This window comes from Gadus chalcogrammus, chromosome 10, assembly GCF_026213295.1.
Source record: "Gadus chalcogrammus isolate NIFS_2021 chromosome 10, NIFS_Gcha_1.0, whole genome shotgun sequence".
Lineage (NCBI taxonomy): Eukaryota > Metazoa > Chordata > Actinopteri > Gadiformes > Gadidae > Gadus > Gadus chalcogrammus.
In genome coordinates, this window is record NC_079421.1 from 9,267,363 (window position 1) to 9,292,776 (window position 25,414).

The window sequence follows — 25,414 nt, forward strand, 5'->3', positions numbered from 1 at the left end:
CCTAATACTAACCCTACCCTGACCACCAGTGATACCTTCAGGTAAGCCTGTCCAGTGGGATTTAGCCTCTATCCAAATCATAGGTGTGTGTCACTGGACTCGTTATTTATAAAGATAATGCAATGTTGATTGTGTAAAAGAATACAGACTTGGATAATCAATATTAGTTTTAGTAATGAGGGAAGATGTGGTTCGCTCGTCCACCCAAGATTGAGGGCATAGGAGCGAGGAGCGCTGTGATTGGATAAAGGGATTCCTCAGCCTGGTACCAGACAGGTTTTGGGAAGTTGGAGATGCATTTAGATGTTATTGCACCTTACATTTAGTCATTGGTGAGGATTCTGTTTTTATTATTGATCTGGTCTGGTTGAAGGTTTTCAATGATCCGATTAACAATGCAATACCCTGCATAGCAATGCCAGCTTAAATGACCTCCAATGAGACGCTCATCTAGAAGCTGTGTTTTACAAGCCCTTCTAACGACGAGTAGCGCCAACAAACATCTGGAAAGAGACCACCATCAGACCTCCTCAGCCTCCGCCTGTAGCTCCTGCTCCTGGACCTTCAGGACGTCTCGGAGGTGGTCGGTGTGGGCGGCAGCCTGTCGGCGGAGCTGCGTCCTCATCTCCGCCTCCATCACCTCCCTCAGCTCCACCTGCTGCAGGAGTAACGGGTACGGCCGTCAACGTCTTGAAGTCAGTTTAGAATACGCATTTACAGAGCAAGCTTCCATAAGCAGATCCTCTTGGATCCTCAATCCCCACCTTCCTCTCTTGTTCTAGCCGTGCTCTCTCCAGGTTGTGTTCCACAGCCAGACTGACGGCCTTCTCCAAGGCCTTCTGGTCCTCCAACTTCTGCTGCTCCAGCGCCGCCTCGATGTGAACCTGCTCGCGAACCCTCTGCTCCGCCATCTCCCGGTTCAGTTGGTCGATGCGACGGTGGGCGTGGGCGATCAGCGCGTTGAGATCATCAACGGACAACGTGCCGGCTGGGGAGAGATCCCAGACTCAATACAGCGAGGGATGGACCTATCACAGAGCAGCGTGCATTTGTATATAGGGTCCTCTTACACAGTCCTTTCCAATTGGCCTGGATCTCTGGAGTGATGCTGCTCAACTCCCTCTGGAACTGCTGCTTGGCCTCGTTGACCAGTTCACTGTACTGGGAGACGATCTTAGCTTCCGATTCCACAGACTGCACCTACACACACGTCACATGACATTAAAATACAGACTGCACCTACACACGTCACATAACATTAAAATACAGACTGCACAGAGACACGTCACATGACATTCAAATATAGAGACAGCTCTCCTGAATCTATGGCTTGAATACATTTTGTTTTTGTATAACAGGGGGGACAACATATTCCTGCAATAAATACATGCACATATTATTGGTTGGACTATTAACGGTTGTAACAGTGATTGTAGGCCGAAACATAGATTATCACATTCATCTGATCTTTCCTCACGATCCGCGAGCTGCCCGCCCCTTAAGCAGGCCATCAAAAAAAACTGTCTCTGTAGGCAGCCTATGCTCCGAGATTGCACACAAAAACAAATGGTACTACTAACCACTCAAAACCAAAATAAATAGTATTCCAACCAATCACCGACAAGTGGTTGGTGGTTTTGCGCTGCGTTCATGATAGATTTTACTGGACGCACGAAACGCGGTAGGGAGGGGCGAGCTCGGTTTGTTTGGGATCTTGCTTCAATACCAACAGAAGTGACGTCACCCGCTGATACAACCCTTAAGGATATTAAAACACAAAAGAGTTTAGAGAGTCTGCACCAATACTAGAATTACCGTTATGATTATTTTGATTTACAAATTCTGATGAACTTTTGACACACTTCCATTGTCAATGTTGAACGCACATTTTATGGTGCCATTATAACAAGCTTCAATCTTAAATATCTAGTAAGCCCACTGTTTCAGATGGAATTCAACACTTTGTGATTTAAATAAATGTGCTTTAGGCTGAGGTTTAGGAAAGAGTGAGTTATCGCCATTTCTACGACGCACGCAAACGTCATGCATGAAAAGTGCCCCATACAAAAACCTTATACTATTTGTTTCTGGGAAGCCTGAACACTCGGACGCAGACTTTAAACACAGCTGTAAGTAACTCTTAAAAAAGGATTTTAATAACTCTTATTTATCGCTTTATCGATTATCGCTGCCCGTATGCTTTTATTGGTTGTTTCTACTTTTCTATTACATGCTTTTAGTTTGGTACTCCCGAACCGGAAGTTCGCGACTTTGCATGGAGCGATAATATGTTACGGTCAGAGATCAATATGGCTCCGCAATTGTAAGGATTTCCCCCTATGTGTTCAGCACCTGGCTAGAATTGGGAACACGGTATGTTGTAAAAATATGTTTTATGTGATCGTTTATGAGATATGTGTGTTTAGTGGACTTAATGTGATAGTTTATTCTCCATGCTAATATTTATGTTGCTGTTCATACTAACTTCAGCTTCTTTAGAGTGTATGTATGCGGTGATGCTAAGCAAAAAGGTTTATTTGAGTCATTTCAATGGTTAAGATGGTTTATTTGTTTCTAAGGGTGAACTCACACTAGGCCATCTGGCCTTGGCCGTGGCCGTTTTCACACCTAACCATGCTCAAATCTGCCAGTGTGAGTGTGGCCAGTCTGGCCAGGCCAGGCCAATTTGGCAACTTGGGAGAGGTGTGCTACTACGGTACGGGCCGCTACGGTACAGATACTAATGAGCCGGCACGCGCACACGCACGGCTACGCAACCTGAGCTGGATGACGTATAGTCCATGCGACAACCATGGACATAATAAAGGCGACGAGCCTTCTTTCCCATTAAACGGTAAACAAGGCGTCAAGCGATGTTTACGCTTGTTTGCGTACTCGAAAAAATCAGCAGTGAGAGTGGTCTACCTGAGAACGGCTCCAAATAAGCAACAGACACAGCAAAGTGTGAAATGTGTTCTCTGTGTTGTTGTCCATTGTTGTTAAAACTCTGACTGGCGGCAGACTTTATTATGGTCCATGCAGCGGACGCTTGGACTAATGTACAAAATAAGGAACGAATAGCAACGTTTGCTACAGTCCACTGGGTAGGCTGGTAATAATAATAATAATACATTTTATTTATAACGCACTTTACATCAACTCAATGACCTCAAAGTGCTACAATGCACATTAAAAGATAAATAGACAGTCTGATAGACTGAACTATCCAGCACACATCTAGGTGGACACGCCCACTTGTGATGTCATAAGGGGCAGATTTTCAAAAACGGCTTGTAAGGCTAATCACACTCACACCTGGTGGCATGTCATGGGACCTTTAAAGAAAATACCTTAACCACGGCCCGGTCCAGGTCAGGGTTAGGTGAATTCTATTGGAGGGGGACAGACCTTATCAACGGCCCGGTCCAGGTCCACCGTCATGCTGTGGAGGTTCTCCTCCGCTGCAAGGACCATCGGGCGGAGCGCCGCCACCCTGGAGTCCTTCGCCGAATCCACCACTGCCCGGAGGGAGTCCAGAGAGGCTCTGCTCACAGGGGTGACATCAGAGGTCACATCAGGGGAGAAGTGATTAACACAACAACTGGAGTCTTGCTGTTGAATCAAAACCATATAGAGGAACCCATATTATATCTTCATCATATTTTGCTTAAGTAAAACGATTACTAGTTTTTATTGCGTGTCAGGGGTCAAGATGTTTTGTACCTGGCCTGCACTAGAGCTGCTCCAGCCTCTTCTACGTTGCGACTTCGTGCACATACAGCATCTTCTAGATCCTTCCAGTGGGAAGACCTCTGCTCAGCGGAGACCTGGACATCATAACCATCATTATCATTCAGGGCTGTACGCTTACTTTTTAAAATGGTAGCACTGGTGCTAGCAAGTGAAAAAATTCAGTAGCACAAAAATAATTTTGGTAGCACGTATACTACAGTCAAAAAAATAAAAATACTATATGAACAGAATAGGACGTATATACAAAAGTAACACTATATGAACAAATTTAACAGTAAAGTGACAATGAACATATTAAATAGTAAAGTGACTATGTTGAATGTGTTCACCACATCAGTAGCCAGAAGTGGTGAACACATTCAACAAAATTAAGTAATTATTACAAATTTAACAAACACTTATTTATTAACCTCTGATGTCCTTTCCCCTACCTCGAGGCAATATTTACAAAACGAAGGCTGAATCCGAATACTCATACTTGACTACTATATAGTATGCATTTTGTAGTACGCCAAAAATATAGCGCGTCTGAATGTTCAGTACGCATTGTGTAGTACGGAAGACGTTTCCGAATGCGTACTACCGCTAAAGTAAACCACGGAGTTCACTACGCGATCCCACAATGTAACCGGAGTCTGGTAACGAATGAAGAAGAGATGGCTGACCCGACACCACCAGAAAGACGTCGTAGAAAGCGGCGAAAAAAAGAGACATTAAAAAGAGTAAAATAGTAAAGTAAGTAATTAAGTAAAAAGAGACATTTTTTATTTAATAGCAACGATGACAAGACGGAAAACAGGTAACTTATCAAGGTAATTTTGCCGGCATCTGAGGGGAGATACGTCATCTCCAAACATCATGTACTAAGTATTCGGATTCAGCCGGAGTCATGGGTGGAGTCGGCCTCGTCCGAAGGTGCCGGTTCCGTGCTTGTGGTCGCCGAGTCAATCTCTTCCATACGTGGATTCTTTTTACAAGTTTCCATCTTTATTTGATGAAGAAGAACTTCAGAATACAGGGAAATACCTTTTCATTTTTCTGTTTTGCTTAAAAAGTGAATTTCCCGCGACCGTTACAAAGCCTCTTCCTCAACGTGTGAATGTTCGGGAAATGTCGTTTTTTAGTAGTCGAGCGGAACTGGCGAGCCTATAACTCAAAATACATTTCCCAACATTCAAAGCTCCCATCATGCTCCCATTCACTCGCGCTTAGTGGTGCCATTGAAAGCCGTACAGAAAGACGTATTTTTTTTCGGCAGGGGTCCTTCTCACCCTTTCGCACCGGTGCGAGTGGACTTATTTATCTTCGCACGCTAAATATTTCAATAGCAAATGCGATCAAAACTGTCGCACTGTACAGCCCTGTCATTACGAGGCTGTTTTGTTACGAGTAGAAGTTCAATGTTACAGGTAAAATATACATGCATTTCCTATGCGTTTCTATTCAGGACGCGTTCCCTTTTAAGACGCGCGGTTCCAATCGGCCTATCGCGTGACTCCAGGAAGTAAACTCTCAGTTGCGTCTAGCTGGTTCAGTGTGCCGTTCAAATCTGTAAAATCCAGAACAATTTAATCACATCTGTCAAAATCTTGTGCTTTACATAGCATCGTTGGTATGTATTTTGATTTAATTTTAAGGTACTAATCACTATTTTGAAAAGTTTGTATAGTTTTCATTGCAAGACAGTTCAAATGTGCTACGGCTATACGAATACCATGTTAGTTCACACGTGGGTCATCATTTGACGACGCTCAGTGTTGAAATTACCAAACCAAATGTTTTTCACAAGTAAATATTCTTGTTTATTAGTTTGAGATGAGATTTCTGATTTCTCTGCCTTTTTATTTGTGTGTTGCAGTTTCACCTTTTCCCATATGCGTCCATTAAACCTGTGGAAGTGAGAAATACGTTTGCAGAGTCTTGGTGTTTTGGGAAAGAGTTTAGCTGGCCGTCAGGGTATTAGCAGACATACCGAGGATGGCACAGAGACCTTTTGGATTATTGTATTGTTCAATCTAGTTCACGCCAAATCATTGATGGTTGAACTGGCATTAGTCCACGATAATTAGGACATCGACTTATTGTGCAATACATGGACATGACCTCGATCATTTGTTCTGACCCCAATATTGCCTACTGTTAGTTATGATATAGAAAAACAACCTCAAAAACTCACGTCTGCAAAACATGGATGATTTAAAGTATCCTCACTTATCATAATCCCTGAAATCCACAAACTTCCATTCGTAACACTATTTTACACTCATAGGATATTTAGACGGGCATAACTTTGTCTAGAACTACATTTTAAATGACGTTACAATTCCAACATCGGAATATCTTTGAAGGCTTGTCTTAAGGCTTGGCTTGTCCGTTAGTTGAGACCTCTGGTTAAGGGTCGACCTTGTTAGTTGAGACCTCTGGTCAAGGGTGGACCTTGTTAGTTAAGAACTCTGGTTAAGGGTGGACCTTGTTAGTTGAGCCCTCTGTGGACCTTGTTAGTTGAGACCTTAGATCAGCTGAGGTAGGCGCATACAGACAAAATTATACGCTTCATCTACAAATAACCTTATACTCCAATAAACAATTTGTGCTCTAGTAAACTTAAAAATAATCATAAACACAAAGCATAGTTATGACTGGCAGTGTTGTGCCTGAACGACTTCATTGAATGATAGTTCATGAACTCGTTCATATTTTGGGCGAACGTGAACTGAACGTACTGTATTACTGCCTGATGAACGTTACTGTGAACTTGTTCATACTGGTGTCTGTGTACGGCACGCTCACTCGGTTTAACTTGATTCAATAGGGGGGTTATTTCGGCGGATGCGCGCTCAGAACGCCGTGTTGTTTGACCAGTTGCCATGGTTATCGCCTTGTGGTTAATTTGCAGTTGCGGTGTTGTCAACTTACTGTTAAATTAAACTGTAATCAGAAAAGGCGGTTATATGCTATAGACCAGGGCTCTACACTAACTTTTTTTTTCAGGAGCACTCGTGCCTCTAAGTTAAAAAATGTAGGAGCACAGGGGAAAAAAATGGGGGCACAATAGGTTTTTGTTTAGAACATTTATTAGCGTGCAGAAATTGCACACACCAACAGCAACAACTTACTAAAGCAAAATTAAGACAAATAAATAGACAAGATTACATTTATGCTACACAAAACAGCACCAATTTCGGCTTCCACCGTACCAGGGTTATTGGGCTGGGTGCGATTTATATAGAAATCGGGACAGCGAGAATGCCTAGTGGACTCGATGTGTTTCACCACAGCATCGCGTTTCAGATTAGGGTTCCCCGTTATAAACAGAGAGGAGCTTGCCATTGCCAATGGGGCTTCCTTACAAAATGTACAGAACATTTTCATGTTCTTAGCATCATAAACTAGCCACCCGAAATCCTTCAACCAGTCGGGGGTTGAATTTGGAGGCTTTATCGACTACAGTAACAGCATTAACTTTCTCCACGCAGTCTATTCATAATATTGTAATGACCACGGAAGAGGCAGTGAATGAAGTATTGATTAGACAGCGATTTAGATACCTAATAAACCGTGGAACACTGGTAGACTGGTAACCATAGCAACGTAGGTAAACAAATCCCGCTAAACCCTCCCGTAGCGCCTCCCACGCTACGGCCAGCCGGAGGCGCACAGAGCTTTTGGCCGTGAAATTATGTATACAATACAATTATATTATATACTATTCTATATAGAGCTCGGGGAGTCGCAAACGGCAACAATCACTTTCTCCTCCATTCTGCGGTTCACCCCGGACTGCACTGCAGGGAACGGTAGGCCGCTTGAAAACTGATTGGCTGTTACGTTACGCACGTCACTCAGTGGCCACGCTGTTGAACGCTGATTGGCTGTCATCACGCGAATGTCGCGGCAAAGTTTAAATATTTCAACTCGAGCAAAAGTGGCGTGCTGCAAATCCACCTGAAATCCACGTGAACGGGCTCGCCCGTGCCGGGCAAAAGTGTCGCGCTGCAAATGGAATCGTTGCTTTGTATGGAATCGTTTCGTCCCTTCGCGTTTGGTGTGAACGCACAGTATAGTGCGCTGTGGAGTAGTCACTCGCACGCATGCTCCTGTTTTGTTTTTCTCGTTCGCACACCGAAATATTCGCTCGCAAATGAGAGTGAAATGGGCGCACTGTAGAGCCCTGCTATATACCCTATAGCAGTGGTTCTCAAACTTTTTATCATGAGTACCACCTTAGAAATGATTTGGCTCTCCAAGTACCACCGGAATTAAAATAAAGTGCGTAGGCCTATAACTACATAGAGTTTACACAGAAGGCATTAATATTAATAACACAATTTATTATTCACATAACTGGACTTGACTGAAGCAACCAACTGTCTATAACTCATGTATTGTATTTAAACATTTGCAACGGGATAATACTAACAATTGAACAACTGCCTCAATAGGGCTACCAAGCAAATGGGGATATCATCTGGCATATAACATACCAGTCAATCTAGTGAGGTTATTAACAAGTATACTGCATTAAAGCATTCAGAGCACTGAATATTAACTTTAACAACTGCAGTCAACCAATCATGTGAGGTAAATTGTACTGCATCAAAACATTCAAAGAATTGAACATAAATATTTAAATACTGGAGTCAAACAATCCTGTTATAAGTAATCATGCGCAGCAAAGAGAGAAATCATGTGTACTGCGATAACACTGTCATCAAACTATCATGAGTGTATCATAGAAAAACAACGTATTCAGTATTAAAAAATACTGCAGTAAGTGCCATAAGGTCAGAATATAAACTATGTTTAGGTTTGAAGGAGAATGTACTCAGGCACACATTGAAAATTAGGCCTATCATGCTTAGTGGGAGGGGTGTGATGTCTGGGTCGATTACAGAACGTTACTTTTCCCAGGCAGTATGCTATTGCGCAAGCACGCAGGCGTACTTGCGCCTCGCGTACTTGCGCTCGCGTACCACCAGTGGTACGCGTACCACAGATTGAGAACGGCTGCCCTATAGTATCTGTTGTATAAAGGCTGGGACGAATTTCAAGTTATAAATATGTACACTTTATGTTGAAAGAATAGACCGTCGCGATTCCCATTGAAACAAATGGCGCGGTGATTATTCTTCAAAACGAGAGCTGTTAAATTGGGAAAAAAAAAAAATTGAGTTTGTTGTTTGTTTGTTTGTTTTGCTTGTTTGTTTATGTTGCTTTATGTGCGTGTCTAGTTTGTTGTCAATGTTGTTGTGTTTTTTGTCTCATTGTTTCATGTGTACATTTGAATGTACAGACACGTGGTGATTCTAAAAAATAAAGTATTAAAAAATTTTTTTTGGGAAAAATGAATTCATCAGACAACGCGGTTATATGCTATAGACCCTAGACGATCTGTGGTATAAAGGTTGAGACGAATTTGAATTATAAATATGTACAATCCATAGCTCAGCGGACTAGAATACCTCCTAGAATCATTGCTTGTTGGCCGGAAACGGAAAGGGGGGCTGGTTACGTTTGGTTGTAGTCTTTTCGCTCGGTTCTCCATCTCAATAGCAGGGCTAGAACCGAGCCAAAAGACTACAACCAAACGTGAAAACCCCCCCTTTCCGTTTCCGGTCAACAATCAATGAGTCTTCCAACATAAATCCATGGGATTTACAAAATGCGCTAAATGTGCAATAAAACACGATAGAAACTGTATTTCGCTACGATACTTGATTCAACCACTCTACTTCATCCTAGACAAACCACAAAGGGGGCTCAATGTTGAAAATACCGGAAAAAAATAATAGCTTACAGCAACATATTGAAAAAAAGAACTATGAACTACCGTAATTTTCGGACTATAAGCCGCAACTTTTTTCCCATTTTTCGGTTCTGCGGTTTATATAACGGTGCGGCTAATCTATGGATTTTTACAGCTAACGGCCACTAGGGGACCTCCTAAATCTATGGATTTTACAGGTTACAGTCCACCAACTTTAACTCTATGGGCTCTATGACCGGTCCGATGGCAGAGAACAGCTGATTTGGAACGGAGCAACAGCTGTTCGCTTTCACGGGGAAAAACTAAGGAACTTCAACCTACTTAGGCCTACTAATTAACGTTCCAAAAGCTATTAAATCTTCAACAAAATATGCAGATACTGTCAAAATCGGTTCCAGAGAGTATATAGGGATTATTAATTTTAAAATTATTAATGTTTTTTTGATGGTGTTTTTTTCTGGAGCGAGTATTCGCGTGTGCAGTACCTCAGTCTCCATCGCCTCCTTCAGCTTCTGAGTGTGCTGCAGAATTGCTTGGAGAGCAGCTTCCTGAGCTGCAATGGCCTGCAGTGTGGCGGTGGCTGAGCTGGCCAGGGAGTCCTCAAGCTTGTCCGACACAACTATAGAACAAAGATAAGGACTCATTATGACACACACACACACACACACACACACACACACACACACACACACACACACACACACACACACACACACACACACACACACACACACACACACACACACACACACACACACACACACACACACACACACACACAGCCTACACGCGAGTGTGTCCTGGTCAGCCTGGTCTTGCTGGGCTATCCTAGCGGTGACTTCTTCAGCCGGCCGCTCCTTGAGAGGTTCTTCTGGTGCCGTCAACACGTCTCCTGGTTCTGAAGGCTCTTCGCTGCTTAGTGCCGTCTCTGGGGGGCTATGTTGATGGCATTCTTCACACTGTTCTATAAAAACGCAACATATATTTATTTCAATCTTGCATTCAACCCAAGTGTTCTATTGGGTGGGTCAAAGCACTGGCTGTAAATGAAGGGCGGGGTGACGCCACCGTGATAGTAATGATCTCCCATGCAGACTGTGATCATTAAAGAGCCAAAGAACCCACCATTTCAGCTAGAATACCCACTCATACCACTGACTGACACTGGCACTCATACCCATCACCAATTTGTAAATTCTTATACATTTTTAAGTATCTTTTACTTTAGTTTTTAATTTATTTATTCTATTTTATCCTTTTTTAATCGCTTATGTTCCTGCTTGTTTATATGGTGTTTTATATATATATATATATATATATATCTCCTTTTGTTCATTGTTCATTGTTATTGCCTTAATGTATGCACCTTATTCACCAAGCCAAATTAGACAGCAGTTGTTTCGATCTTTTTTACCATCTATAATTTGGTGAGCAAAGAAACTGACATTAAGTGAAGCATCCATCCCCAACTGCTGGAAAAACAGGAAAACACCCTTTGGGAAAAACTGATAATTCAAATGAAAACAACACAAGGAAGAACATAAAAATAAATGATGTGATAAGAAATGGGTGCATGAGAGAAAAAAAACAGGAAATCAGTGTCGGTAAATTGACGGAATACGGATGTTGAATATAAAAAGGTATAATATGTTACATTTCTGAATTCAAATATCTAAAACCTATTAGACCCATGATATATTTTGGTGAGTTGTGTCCTTACATCATCTGATTGTTTTCCAGAAATGCACAAACCTATCCGTAGTTTATTCACAGTAACGTTCCGCTAAATAACGGCCGCATGTCTATGGCGACATCTGACTTTTACCCCCAACCTCAGGGGAAATTAACCAAAACAACACACTTAATATCGATGTAGCTTACGATGTTAACCACGATGTTTGACAAGTGGCTCTTGCCGTTACCGAGCTAATGCAGTGTTCCCACTAAAGACTCTCCTAAAGTCACGGAGCTAATTTAGTGTTCCCACTAAAGACTTTCTTACAGCGGGGTCATTTGCTTTTGTATTTTTTTATCCGTCCGAAGAACAATGCCGTCCACAGTGGATTGTGTTTCTCATAAATGTTTTTTTACTATTTCTTATGGGAAGTAGTATATATTTTATTATATTATATTATAGGTAACCCTAACCCTAGGTATACCCTAGGGTTTGGGTGAGGGTTACCCTAACCTAACCTTAGGTTACCCTAGAGTTAGGGTTTCCCCTCACCCTTACCCTAGGGTGAGGGTAACCCTAGGTTACCCTAGGATTAGGGTTACCCTACCATTAGCATTAGCCCTAACCCTAACTCCCACGTTCCCTACTTCACCAAACAAAGTATTTCGTTACTATTTTATTGAGAGACCGCTAGCTGCAGAAATGACATATTATACACTTAAGATCTAAAATAATTAAAACACCACATAAACCAATGAGCAGAAGAAAAGGGGAGAAGTGATGGCGGCGGTGGCGGCGGTGGCGGCGGTGGCGGCGGCGGGGCCGCAGGCAGACGGGGGTTTAGTGGTTCACCTTTGGGTGCCTCCGTGTCTTGAGGAGCTGGGACCGAAGGGACCTCGCCCATAGAGGAGATGATGTGGGAGGCCTCTGCTGAAGCCTCTGGAGGGACACATGTCATTATGGGACCCACTACTACAACTCTGAAATGGTGATGCATCGCAAAAACACAACGTGTTGCCGGAGTGCTGGAAACACACGGCTCAAGGCAAAACATCCAGGAGCCAGGTGAGTGTATCCAAGGTTCAGCCAGACGCCTCCACTAAAAAGAGTCTGAAGTAATGTGCTTCTAGCAGCTGTTAGGGACTCTAGACACTTATTCGTGTGGTTGCAAAGAAATACAAACCTTGTTATTCTGAATCTCATTAGCTCTCACACTTATGTTATCTTGTTCTTGTTTTTTGGTATTTATTCTCTTCTGATGTTTGTAGCAGAACTTTCGCCTCAACATCAAAACGTACACATTGAGATGTGCGCTTCTTATTTTCTCTCAAGGTACTTTATAATTATTAAAGTATTTATAATGAAGTCAATGGGCAATGCCCCTCACTCTCTTCATGGTCAAGCTCCCTATGAGGAACAGCTCCATGCTGTGGTAGCAGGAGCTTGCCTCTGGGAGCAGTAGGGCCGAGCTCTCTGAATGGCCAAAGATGTGCGTCGCGACGTAGGTCGCATTGGTGGCGACGTAGATCGCATTGGTCGCTGTGTTGGTCGCTCGTCTGGCTGCTTTCAGTCACTGTGGACGCTGGCTGGCTTGGTCGTTCAAAGTCTATGGGCGGTCGTTAATCAGTTAATTTGCATGTTATTAAAAAAGAAAATGCGAAAGTTGAAGTACCAGAAAGCCATGCTCTCTGGCAAAAGCTACCTACAGCTCTTTATTGCTAAAATTATTTGAATTTTTTCTATTGAATTACAGTTTAAAATGGTGAAATCGTTGCTCGATCAGTATCAATAAAATATATTAGTTGTAATTTGGGGCGTATTCAAATAATGTATTTTATATATTATATATAGCCTATTTGTTTTCTTAAATGTCATTAAGCCTAATAAGGTATATTATGTACAAAGTTCTCCGTATGGAGTGATATAGTTTAAGATAAGTGTAACAATTGGAAGTCAATGCCACAGTGGTACAAGTGGTAGTGACGCTAGGTTAATAATCAAGAGGGAGGGCGGGTGTTCGATTCTCTCCACTGTCTGCACATATTTTTCCTATTTTAGTCCAACTTATTGACGCAATCGGCCTCTTTTATTTGAACATTTTAGTATGATTTACTACGATGGTATGATAATTATTCGATGTAATGACGGGTTGCGACGCCTGGCTGGTATCGGCTGGCTGGCTGCGACGACAGGCCAGCCATGGCTGGCCGCTGGCCGCGGCAGGCTGACCGACTAGGATGCGACCATAAAAGCGTTGCGACCCTTTTTGCAGCAAATAGGTCGCAACCAACCAGAGGTATGGCTGAATGAGCGACCTGTGGCAGGCAGCCACTGTCACCATGGCTGCTACCATAACCAAAAGCCTATGTTATCAGTTAACATCTCATTGAACAGAATAAATATACGTGCGTCAGTATAATAAAAACATGCATACAATAATATATAGCTTTTGTGGGGAGGGGGCTGATTTGTAAGGCATTGAAATGCTCATTATGTAGGAGTGGCAAATTGTATCAGTGGGCACATCAACACAGATGACAAAACAACTGTAAACTGTCATACAATTGTTAATCAACTATTAATATATAATCCATCACTGCATTACTAATTAAAATAAACACGCCCATCGTGGCCTATATACTGTATATCTAACCAATATATTATTTTATGTAGGCCTAAGTTTTTATTATACTGACACACGTATATTTATTTGGTCTAGTGATCGACCGATATATCGGTCGGCCGATATTCAAATTTTTTAGGTGTATCGTATCGGCCGATACGCGGCTGATTTTCGCCGATATTTTTTTCGCCATAATTTACAAACAGGCGTCCACACAGGCAGCTCCGTGTTACTAGTGACGCTGCAGTTCATTGCAGACCATGCATTGCCCCTCCCCCACTAGAAGAGTGCCGGAAGCCTGCTCTACAAAACAACGGTACGTTTTAAACTTAAAGAAAGTGCGTGTGGGGGGGGGGAAATGGAAACACGAATGCCAAATGCATGCTCTATATGTGCTTTGCTTGCAACTATAGCTAAGCAAGTTTGTGGGTCTAAGTGGAAAACGGGAATGCGAATGCCTCGTCTATAAAACGGCTTGCCATTGTGGCTATATGTATTCATGCGGTAGCTGTTACGAACACTGGTCATAGGATTAAGTAATGCCGACGTTGTTCCTTGGTGTTTGTGTGAGTTTTATTTAGCCACCTGGCTGAGGTTTTGATGCGTGTGGTGTGTGTCGAGTCCTGCACCGCAAAGTTCAGCACTAGATCCAGACCTGTTCATATTTGGCCCGTTATCCGACCCGTGCCCGCGATAAATCACATACAAGCTAAACATCATTCAAATGAATGAGCTTTATTGTTAGCTCGTTCTCCGTTCTTGAATCACAAATCCAGCCGTGGAAAAGTCTCTCTTAATCGCAGCTCTCGATGCCGGGATGGAGAGAACATTCTGCGCAATCGTTGCCAAATGTTTTCGCATGCTCCTTCCACCACAACAAAACATCGATCTCCCTTCTACCCGTTGCAGTCTCTCCCTCTCTCCCTACTTAGAGCGGGGGCGGAGTTGCCATCGCAGTGATATCAAAGCGCAGCCCCCACTTAAGAAGAGCTTTAATGATGAGATATGTTTTATACGTAGTTGAATATTAATTTGTGTTATAGTTTATCATGTACCAGACATAAGTGCACCGTGTTGGCCTTACTTGTGTTTAGAGCCGTTTGCTGACGTTATCAATCCAGTTCAATGGTGGTTGAGTTATTCAGTCAGCGTCAGCTACCAAACAGAAGTTTGTGCGTGTGTGTGTTTCACTCATTGGGACACACACGCTTTTCAAACTTGAGGAATGTTTTATACTTGGTTGAATATGTATTCATTTTAACGTTGATGCCGTTTAGATTATATCTGTCTTACAATATGTCAGCAGGCAATACATAATCAAGTCAGTGTTGTAGATGTTGAAGGAAGCCTTTTACCCTTGCACAGTTAATCATATGCATCCATCCATATGATGCATTGCACACATAATTTGGGTGATATGAATCTAAGATGATTGCACAACAAGATTGACACTGATCTGTGCTTTTGTTTATTATTTTAAAGAAATGGCAGAGCGGAAAAAAAATCCAGTGTGGCAGCATTTCACTGAGCCTACTCTAGGAAAGGCTCACTGCAACATCTGCAATTTGTGGGGGAATGTGAATATTATGCACAATTCTTATATGAACAAAAAGTTGTTATTTGTTCTGTATTACTGTTTACACTTTCCTGATATTCTTGTTGCTACTGTGTGCAATAGTGTCATTATTTTATTTATGCTTAAATTAGGGCCCGACCGATATTGATTTTTGAGTGCCGATGCCGATTATTTTCAGAGAAAAATTACGATTACAATTTAATCGGCCGATTAAAAACAAAACCAAAAAAAAGCCTATAAAACGTAGTTTTTGATACCTTAAATATACTTTAAACACTTTTGACGAATATGTGAATTGAATGCAGAACCTTTGAGTGTTTTAGAATACATTTACAGTCAAAAATGAGTGTAATGTAAAATAAATAAATAACTCCCAATGTGCTGCGCTCGTGAGCAGTGACTAACACGTGCGTGCTGAGCAGTATGGTCTCACCGTTAGAGTCTACAGTATAACAAATTAACATGGCCTGGGACCTAAAGAAAAACAGGCACAACATGCGCATTTCACCGGTGCAGACATGAATATGTATTGAAATTGGGTCCTATATGTAGTCGAATAATAAAATAAAATTCTAATTTGGTGCCGTCTTGACCGAGAAAAGGCAGAAAGTGACTTTTTGGCGCTTGTGGATTGAAGACAACAACTCCCACCATGCACAGCTTCGCTGGCGGCCACTCCCGCTGATCATCTCCGCCTATCGGACACCTCCTTGTTCCATCTACTAATGGAACAAATCAGCGTGGAGCTTGAACCGACGTCACTAGAGTAGTGACGCTTGCACAGAAGCATACGGCCGACATCTTTCCTTATTCTGGGTGGAAATAGTAACATAGTTACGCCATTAAATGCGTTTATGTAAACATTTTTAGCGAGAAATGTGCATTTTAATTTCATAATGTTTTCGCTCGTTGAATTTGAAGGATGTTTGGTTTGATAGTTATGACGAAGAGGGAACGCTCCATTCACTTGCATGGACAGCGTCTCTGGTCGCTAAGCAACCTCAACGTCTTGGCGGACTATATTATTGTTATTTATATCCGAGATTATTTAATCTAACCCGATCTAAACTCTATCATGCACCCAAACATGGCGGCGTTTGGGTTTCCTACCTCTGACTCCTAAATCCAGCGCAGCCACAGGCGCGTTGAACCATTTTTGTGACACACAATGATCAAGCGACAAGTTAGGCACGTTACACGCGTTTGGTGTGGCCGTAGGCCGTGTCCACCAAAAGCGTTTTTTTATGCGGCTTCACCCAAAAAATCGGCTTCGTGTGGACGGGGCCAAGAAGGCAAACACACGTCACCAAGACGGGGAGACAGCGCCAGGCGACTTACGCCACTATCTGCCAATGGATCGTGGATGCCTGGGCTGATATAACAGTCTCCACTGTGGTCCAAGCTTTCACGAAGGCAGGAATAATCACTGAACTGCCAGGCAACAGCAGCGACACTGACTCGGATAATGACGAGAGGAATCCGGGCATGTTGGATGCCGTACTCGCCCAACTGTTCAATTCGCACACACAAGAATTCGAGGGATTCGTAGACGGGGAATGAACTGAAAAAGGTGAGCTTACTGTTAAGAGATATTGATCAGATATTGTTAATATGCACATTAACGTTTGAACATCGTTACCATGGGAGTGACCGGAGTTGTCAGAACGCTTAATACAGTTTGACTTTATCTGACTGTTTTGTTGACATTCTCTTTAGCACAGCTCGGTCTTGTCGATGCATAACGCAACCCCAGTCAAACGTTTGACTGCAGTATCTTCTATTCTATGCGCCTAATAATCCGGTGCGCCCTATATATGAAAACAGTTCTAAAATAGGCCATTCATTAAAGGTGCGCCTTATAATCCGGTGTGCTTTATAGTACGGAAAATACGGTAGTCCTCGTTTGTGTTTCTTTCGAAATGGTGAACTTTTGCATGGAGCCATCTTCTTTGTCAGATCCAGTACCCTCCGCCAATGTACTTCAATTTTAGCAACAGCCTCTGTTATCTTAGCTTCAGACGCTGTGGATGTTAGTTTCTGCTGGTGAAGTCCCACCCACTGGCACTGCTCTAATGCCGCTTTTCCACCGCATGGTACCAGCTCGACACGACTCGACTCGACTCAGCTCGCCTTTTTTGCGTTTCCACCGCGATCTAGTACCTCAAGTGGCTGCTTTTTCTAGTACCGCCTCGCTCTAGGTTCCAAGCGGCTGAGCCGATGCTAAAAGGTGACGTCGGCAGACGGCCGGCCACTGATTGGCCAGAGAGTGTGACGAAGTCACGAGAGCGACATGGCAACCATGCTGGTAACGATAGAACAGCCATAGTAGCGTCGCAGCCAACATATTCCACTTCTTCAACATGCCAGCTAATAATACGAACACGAATACCATCGCATCGATGTTCTCCATTGTTGTTATGTGGGTTCTGTCCATGTGTGGGTTACGTAGGTGTTGTTTGCGTCGCGTACAAAAATACGTCACGGCCCTTTCGCGCAGACGACCCCGCCCACGTCCCGGAGGTACTATTTGCGGTGGAAAAGCACCCGCGCTGCTACCGTGTCGAGTCGTGTCGAGTCGTGTCGTGTCGAGTCGAGTCACATGTGCGGTGGAAAAGCGGCATAATAGGTCTGTAGCGTCAGTGGGTCCCACCCCCTAGAGGGGGGTGGGACTAGTGGTTGTAGTCTTACGAGAATCATCTCCTCTTACACTTCCTGTTTTCTTGTACGCAAAAATCGTCATATTGCGTCATAAAAAACAGGAAGTGTTGGAAATCGATACGGATCTCTCCAGTCTCTTCAGAAAATAAGGGAATGATGCTAGACCATTCAAAAATATGCGGGGGGGTTCTAAAAATACAAAGCTTATGTGAAATGGGTGAAGTTGCCCTTTAAACAACGCGTCTTGTGTACATTGGTGAGGTGAGCGCGCAGCTGCCTGAGCAAGCGTGCTTTCATGTTGTACGGTAAAATTCAATCTCCTCTTTTTCACTCCAGCTAAAGTTGTTAGTTAGCTAGGCGAGTAGGAGCGCAATCTGCAGGATACTAAGCGCAATAACATTTCTAAAAAATAAATAAATAAATAAATAAAAATAAATCGGTTGTAATCTGCGTCTTTTTGGCAGATGATTATTTAAAAAAAAGGCTCGAATCGGCCGATTAAATCGGCAGGCCGATGAATCGGTCGGGCCCTAGCTTAAATATTTATTTGCAGATTTCTATTTTTTTTTACTTGTTCTACCTCACCTGTTTTTAATATTTGTTAAATATTGTTTATCTACTTGTTCTTACTTGTTCTACCTCACCTGTTTTTACTATTTGTTAAATATTGTTTTTTAGATTGAAGTTCAAAAATTGAGACTAGTAACATTTGTTATCAGTGTAATTGTTATGATTGAGGGAGCAAAGCAGTATCGGCTCTAAATAAGAAAAAAAAAAAAATTGGTATCGGCGTATCGGCTAAGGCTGATGAAAAAATATCGGTATCGTATCGGCCCAAAAAATCTGTATTGGTCGATCCCTAATTCGGTTCAATGAGATGTTAACTGATAACATAGGCTTTTGGTTGCGACTGAAAGCAGCCAGCTACAGCTGCTTTTTACAGCAGCCATGGTGAATGTGACTGGCTGCTTTGGTCTCTCATTCAGCCATACCTCTGGTTGCGACCAATTTCCTGCCGAAAGGGTCGCAACGCTTTTATGGACACAAATTAGTCGGTCAGCCTGCCAGAGCCAGCAGCCAGCCGCAGCCAGCCAGCCGATACCAGCCAGGCGTCCCAGCTCGTCATTACGTCGTATGATTATCATACCATCGTACTAAATCATACTAAAATGTTAAAATCAAAGAGGCCGATTGCGCCAATAAGTTAGACTAAAAGAGCAAAAATATAGCTGACAGTGGAGAGAATCAGCACCCGCCCTCTTGATTACTACGCTTGTACCACTGTGGCATTGAATTCTAGTCCAGGGTATCTGCAGGTTTAAGCAAGTCAAATTTAAGACTTTTTAAGACCTTTTTAATACCACCTTGAATGAAATTTAAGACCTTAAACCGGCGATGGTGGGGGGGATCCCGCTGTATTACAACCCAAGCATAGCATGCGTGTCACTCAATGAGACTCATTCAAGTTTACTTTCTGCCTGTTTATTGAACATAAAGTGATACTCCAGGGCTCCAGACTAACTTTTTCCTTGAGTGCACTGGTGCGCCAAAATTTTTAATTTGGGTGCACCAGCACGTATTTATGGTGCACCCAAGTTGTGAGTTGTTGAGAGGGGGGTGACAGCGTCTGGGCCCCCGGGCAGCTGCACCGGTTGCACCGTCGATATTTACGCCACTGATTAATTTTATTTTCACCATTAAATAAATGCCTTCAGTAAGACCTGGGGGGTATACCACGAACCTCGTTGAACATACCCAGGCTTTCTTGGGAAAACCTGGCTCGACAGAGCCGCAACTCGCAATCACAGTTAAATGGTACCACGACGCTCACTTTAGATTCAATTAGTAGAACCAGGTTTTCCGCTTTAGGTTCAATGCGTGTTCACATAAAAGGGGCGTTTCTCGCGTCATTTGACTCACCCTTATGCAAAATAAATCGCGCAAGAGCGGTGTATTTCATCCAAGGCGAGCAATGTATTATTATGAACTCCTACGAGGAATTCAAAGTTCAAATCACAGCCAAGGGGAACACGGTTGCCCATAATATGGCTAGGGTGGCATGCTGGCAAAAATAGCCGACAGTGTTAATTCGTAAGTGAAAAGATTCAGCATATTGTCTAAAAAATATTATGTATCATCATCCCTTTTACCCCCATATATGTGGGGCCCCATGAATTGCGAGCCCAAGTACCGGGAATGCACTCGATCTCCGACCCAATATCGGACGTGCACGTCAAGTTGCTTGCTTTTAGTGGCGTGGTTCAACGTCTCAAATATCAAAACAAAATCAGCCTTGTTGACGCTGCAGATTAGCTCGTTTCGGATGAAAGGCGCTGGTCCGAAGCGAGTTATATACGCCGTTTTGTCCCTTCCAGCAGTAAAGGTGCTCGCGATTTGAGAGTCAGGGAACATCAAACCGAAGAGATCTCCTATCCCCTCATTCGAGTTGTAGGACTGGTGCTTGACCACTGTGTTTAGAATCCACAACACCTCCGCTTTCAGTGTTTGTGTCGCACCAAATGCTACCCTCAGGTCAGTGCTAGCAGCGCGGACCGTCTGCGGCGGTGGCGCCGGGGCAGAGATGGAAAACGTAGAAATGGCTGGGGTCTGTGTGTGGCTCCAGGCAGAGGTTTTATGTTTTTGGCTCTGCATATGGCTGACGACAGCCTTAATCCCCATGGTGCCGAGCTTGAATGTAGGCTACTTTTGCACGGAATGCATCTGGCCTGTTCTGGGTTGGCAACGGACGCTAGCCAACCTCGGAAACGGACGTCTTCCAGCCAACTGACGTTGAACTTGCATTTACCCATTGTTGCAGACTAGCTAGCAAGCGCGCAGACATCCGTTTATATATGCAGCTAGCAAGAAAGTAGCCCCTCGTACATCTCCTTCCCGAAAAGTCCCGCGAGAAAAAATAAAAATAAATTAACCCTGCCCCGACAAATTTAAGACCTCTGAGTTATAAATTTAAGACCAGCATATGACATTTTTGACGAATTTAAGACTTTTTAAGGCCTTAAATTTAGAAAAATGAATTTAAGACTTTTTAAGACTTTTAAGACCTCCGCGGACACCCTGTAGTCGTTACTTATATTAAACTATATCACTGATGAAGAACTTTGTACATAATATACCTTATTAGGCTTAATGACATTTAACAAAACAAATAGGCTATATATATTATCGAAAATATATTATTTGAATACGCCCCAAATTACAACTAATATATTTTATTGAGACTGGAAAATATTAAAATAATATTAGCAATAAAGAGCTGTAGGTAGCTATCGCCAGAGAGCATGGCTTTCTGGTACTTCAACTGTCGGAAAAAAAACGTTAATAACATGCAAATTAACGACCGCCCATAGACTCATCATATTACTGAGCAGACCTGAACACATAATTTTTAAGCTAACTAGCTCTATATCCTGCCTATTTTAACATGGATTTAAACACTGGATTACTATTTTTAACTGACCAGACTTTCTACACCGTCCGGTTGTGTGATTACTACCGTTGCTTTGAATGACTGTTGATGCACGAGGTGCCGACTCCAAGCCCGTCTGCACACCGTCTGCATCAGCAGCAGCTGACATTGTTTTTGGTTGTACTAGACAGATACAGAGTTGAAGGAGTTTTTTTAACCCAGACAGTGAAGTTACAACACTTTTATATAGGCCTACAGTCCGGTGTTAAGATATTACCAAAATATAAGCTGTGGTCGAATGAACCGTGAACCAACCTGGCTGTCGGTGGCTGGCTGTAAACAGTACCGCGCCTACGAGTGACTCGTATTAATCGTGCGACTCAACGAATCGATGACCAAATTCGTTGCCAACGCTTTTAGTAATCGATTTTATCGATTCGTTCTTGCAGCCCTAATCAGGTCAACAGCACCCTACTCAGGTCAAACAGCACCCTACCCCATCATGTCAAACAGCACCCTACATCAGGTCAGACAGCACCCTACATCAGGTCAGACAGCACCCTACATCAGGTCAGACAGCATCCTACATCAGGTCCAACAGCACCATACATCAGGTCAAACAGCACCCTACATCCGGTCAGACAGCACCCTACATCAGGCCATACAGCACCCTAACCCATCAGAGGACACAGGCTGACCTGGTCTTGACCTTGGCTAATTAAGGGAGTTATTTCTTGCCTTCTGGGGGCCCGGGGGCTGTCATCATATCGCCGATTAAGCCCTTTGAAACAGTGATTAAAGGCTATACAAATACGAGGTCATTCAATTATAACCCTCGGTCGACCCAAGTTATAGGCAGATACTATTATGCTAATAAACAGCAATATTGAATCAATCAAAAGTCGGCTTCAGAGACTAGAACTTCCGGGGCTCAGTCCGACCCTCACCTGAGGGGGACTGCGGCGAAAGGTGGAAAACAGATCCACATTTGGAGAAACACAACCAGGGAAGATTGAAGAGACTGGTCTGCAAAAAAGCCAAGAAGATTACTGCACTTGTTTCCATTTGTTTGAATTCTAGGATATAGAGGAATAGGGCCCCTACGGGGTTTAACTTGTGTCATTTAATGGCAGTTGCCAAACTGCTTTTAGGCCCTTTTCGCCACCTTCTTGATTGGGGGGGTTAAGTTCACAACATAATGGACCATGATGTTACCCTCCCACATTACCACAGCAGTCTGGGGTAAACACTGCTGCTCCTGATAGGGTCTGAGGGAGCCCTTAGCATGCTCCCTTATAAGCATGGCTAGCCTTAGCATGTTAGCATGCTTACGGAACATTGAGCATACGACAGTTGGCTCGTGTCAAGCAGTGAAGCTGTGAGACAACCTATGGTTTCATTTGATTCTGTTTTACAATGTTACAAAATGACATTCATGATGGCAGCATGTTGTCTTGTGCTCCTTCCTTACCTTCTATGTTCGAGGCAGGGGTTGTCGCGGCCGTCACAGATGGAACTTTCTTTGCTTTATTCTTGGATGATTTGGCCTCCTCTAGCATCAGAGAAGGTGGCTGGGCCAACTCCAGCTGTACAAATGTTCCAAACAATGAGTAGAGGTAAGGCTGAGTCCCAGGGGATTAACACTGAGCAGGAGGTGGGCTGCGACCGACGAGGGGACATCATTAGGAGAGTATTCAATAACAAATATATTAAAATCATCTAAACTATTTTGCAAAGACAAACACAGCGTTTCTGACAATATGATTGGTTAAAGGTCCCATGACATTCTATTTTATGTATTCTTTAATATAGGTATTAGTGGGCAACTAACACAGTATTCAAAGACGTTCCCGAAACTTAGCCGTGGTGCAGTTACAGCCACTCCGAGCCAGTCGCACATTGAGCTTCCCCCAAATGCGCTGTTTTGGCGTCTGTATAGCTATAATGCAAATGAGGAGGAGCGAGGCAGGTCAAGGAGGAGGGTGGGGGTGTGGCCCTGAGCAGCTTGCAGCCACGGTACCATGCGCTCTGTTTACAGTGGATGTATTGCAATGGCGAGGCGCACAGCCTTTAGCCGTGTTCTGTTCTTAGTCCTGGAGCTCTATACCTAAATATTATCATATAGCCTACATAGATATCTATATCATATAATATATATTATCACGGCCAAAAGCTGTGTGAGCCGATATTATGAATCTCAAACGACCGCGTTGGGTTCTCCGACGTTCCTGGTTCTTCCACGTCCACATCAATGTGAAGTAGACTGAACCGCGACAAGTAGGAGAAAGGGATTGTTGCCGGGCAGCGCTTAGGCACCTCCGCCTCCGGCAGTGGTCCCTCAGCGGGGCTCAAGCGGGAGACATTCGCCGCCAACAATCCCTTCCTCCTCCATGTCGTGGTTCATGTTCTTGAGGGAGTCAAAGCCAAAGTTCCTTTCCAATTCATTCTCAACCTTGGCTGAGATAACCCCCACTATGAGTCTCGTTGTAGAAATACCAGAGACGAGAGTCCGACGTGTTATGCGCCATAACACCAAAAATAGAACAGTTATCCAAATAACAAGGAAGTGTACAACACTTGCGTTACAGTCCTGGAGCTCTATATCTAAATAATATCATATAATACATATTATCACGGCCAAAAGCTGTGTGCGCCTCCAGACGATATTATGAATGACAAACGACTTTGTCGGGTTCTGAGACGCAAACAAGGTCCCTCCATTCACTTGTAATCATAATGCGATTGCTTTCAAATAAACTGCGACGGAATGGCATTAATTCATACCTGTTTCTTGGTCGGAGTGGAATCCAAAGAGGTAGCAGGCCCTAAAGCCAATCCAAATAACAAATCTGAGTACGGAACATTCTTCTCCACCGTGGTCCGGAACTTTGAGTCCCATTTAGCGTATAGGACCGTACCCCCGATTCCACCTCCAAATGAAACCAAGCCTGCTGCAACTATTTTAGCAGCTGAACCACTGCAGAAGAAATTAAGAAAAACAGATGACATCAGAAAAGATGCAGGGTAAAAATGTCTGCATAAAATGAATCAGAACATTGTGGCCCTGGTGAGCGGGTAGCCGGAGTAGTCCCCAAGATTAATTTATTTCTATAACCCGTTTACTCAAAGAAAGCATGAGGGTGTTCTGGTGATTTGAAAATCAATGATAAGGCCGCAGATGTGATTATTTATAGCCTATGAATGGTATGAGACAAAAAAAAAAAAATGCATTCATTTTATTTAGTGGTGGAGGTGTGCTTTTGTACGGACTTACCCAGTATTTCCTTCTGTATAGGGTCGAGAATGTTGAAGAATGATCCGCGGCCCTCTTTGGCAGAGTCGCCTCTGAAGATGGAGAAACACAAATAATAAATATTCAACATGAGCTAAATAAATAAATGACTAGACGCCCAAAAAGAATGACAAGCTGATGCGTTATTTATCATTTGTAGATTATTTGTATATTTCCCTTTTATTTTGTATTTATTAATTAATTTCATTCAAAAGGTGAGTCCCCAAAGGGAGGGGAGGGGTGTAATGTCCCCACCTAGCCGAATTTCAACGTTAACACAAGTCGGTTTAAGTAGATCCTATGAGTAGTCATTTTATCATTTTGGTCAATGCCTTCAGAGGGTTTTTAGTGTTAATAATGTTTGACCATCTTTTGCAGCTTGTATTCACTTCTATTTATCAGGCCTCTTGTATTTTGGTCCCAGTGACACTGTGGCTACCAGTGACCCCTGCATGGAAGAAGGTCCCTGGCTATGCATTCTGCTATCTGGTTATCTATACAAATACAATTCAATTTGGCAGCAGCTTAGTTCTCATGGATATAAAATATGAGGACGTCATGTTTTATGTCTCCATGTAATCTCTAACGGTACCGCAGTGGGCATTAGCACCAGGCCTTTGGACGAGGCTCTGTCAACGTGCTA

General features: G+C 43.1%; 1 protein-coding gene across 1 annotated transcript in view; it reads right to left on the reverse strand.

Annotated features, from left to right (window-relative positions):
* immt (inner membrane protein, mitochondrial (mitofilin)) overlaps positions 1-25,414 on the reverse strand; it is a 29,636-nt gene that overhangs the window by 3,985 nt on the left and 237 nt on the right. The window contains exons 2-12 of the mRNA XM_056601247.1: positions 24,754-24,824; positions 24,264-24,456; positions 22,951-23,065; positions 12,048-12,134; positions 10,308-10,484; positions 10,006-10,139; positions 3,724-3,827; positions 3,409-3,544; positions 1,071-1,200; positions 765-988; positions 527-658 (exon numbers count right to left, since the gene is read on the reverse strand). Coding sequence (XP_056457222.1) covers positions 527-658; positions 765-988; positions 1,071-1,200; positions 3,409-3,544; positions 3,724-3,827; positions 10,006-10,139; positions 10,308-10,484; positions 12,048-12,134; positions 22,951-23,065; positions 24,264-24,456; positions 24,754-24,824 — 1,503 coding nt within the window. The remainder of the gene's footprint in view (positions 1-526; positions 659-764; positions 989-1,070; positions 1,201-3,408; positions 3,545-3,723; positions 3,828-10,005; positions 10,140-10,307; positions 10,485-12,047; positions 12,135-22,950; positions 23,066-24,263; positions 24,457-24,753; positions 24,825-25,414) is intronic.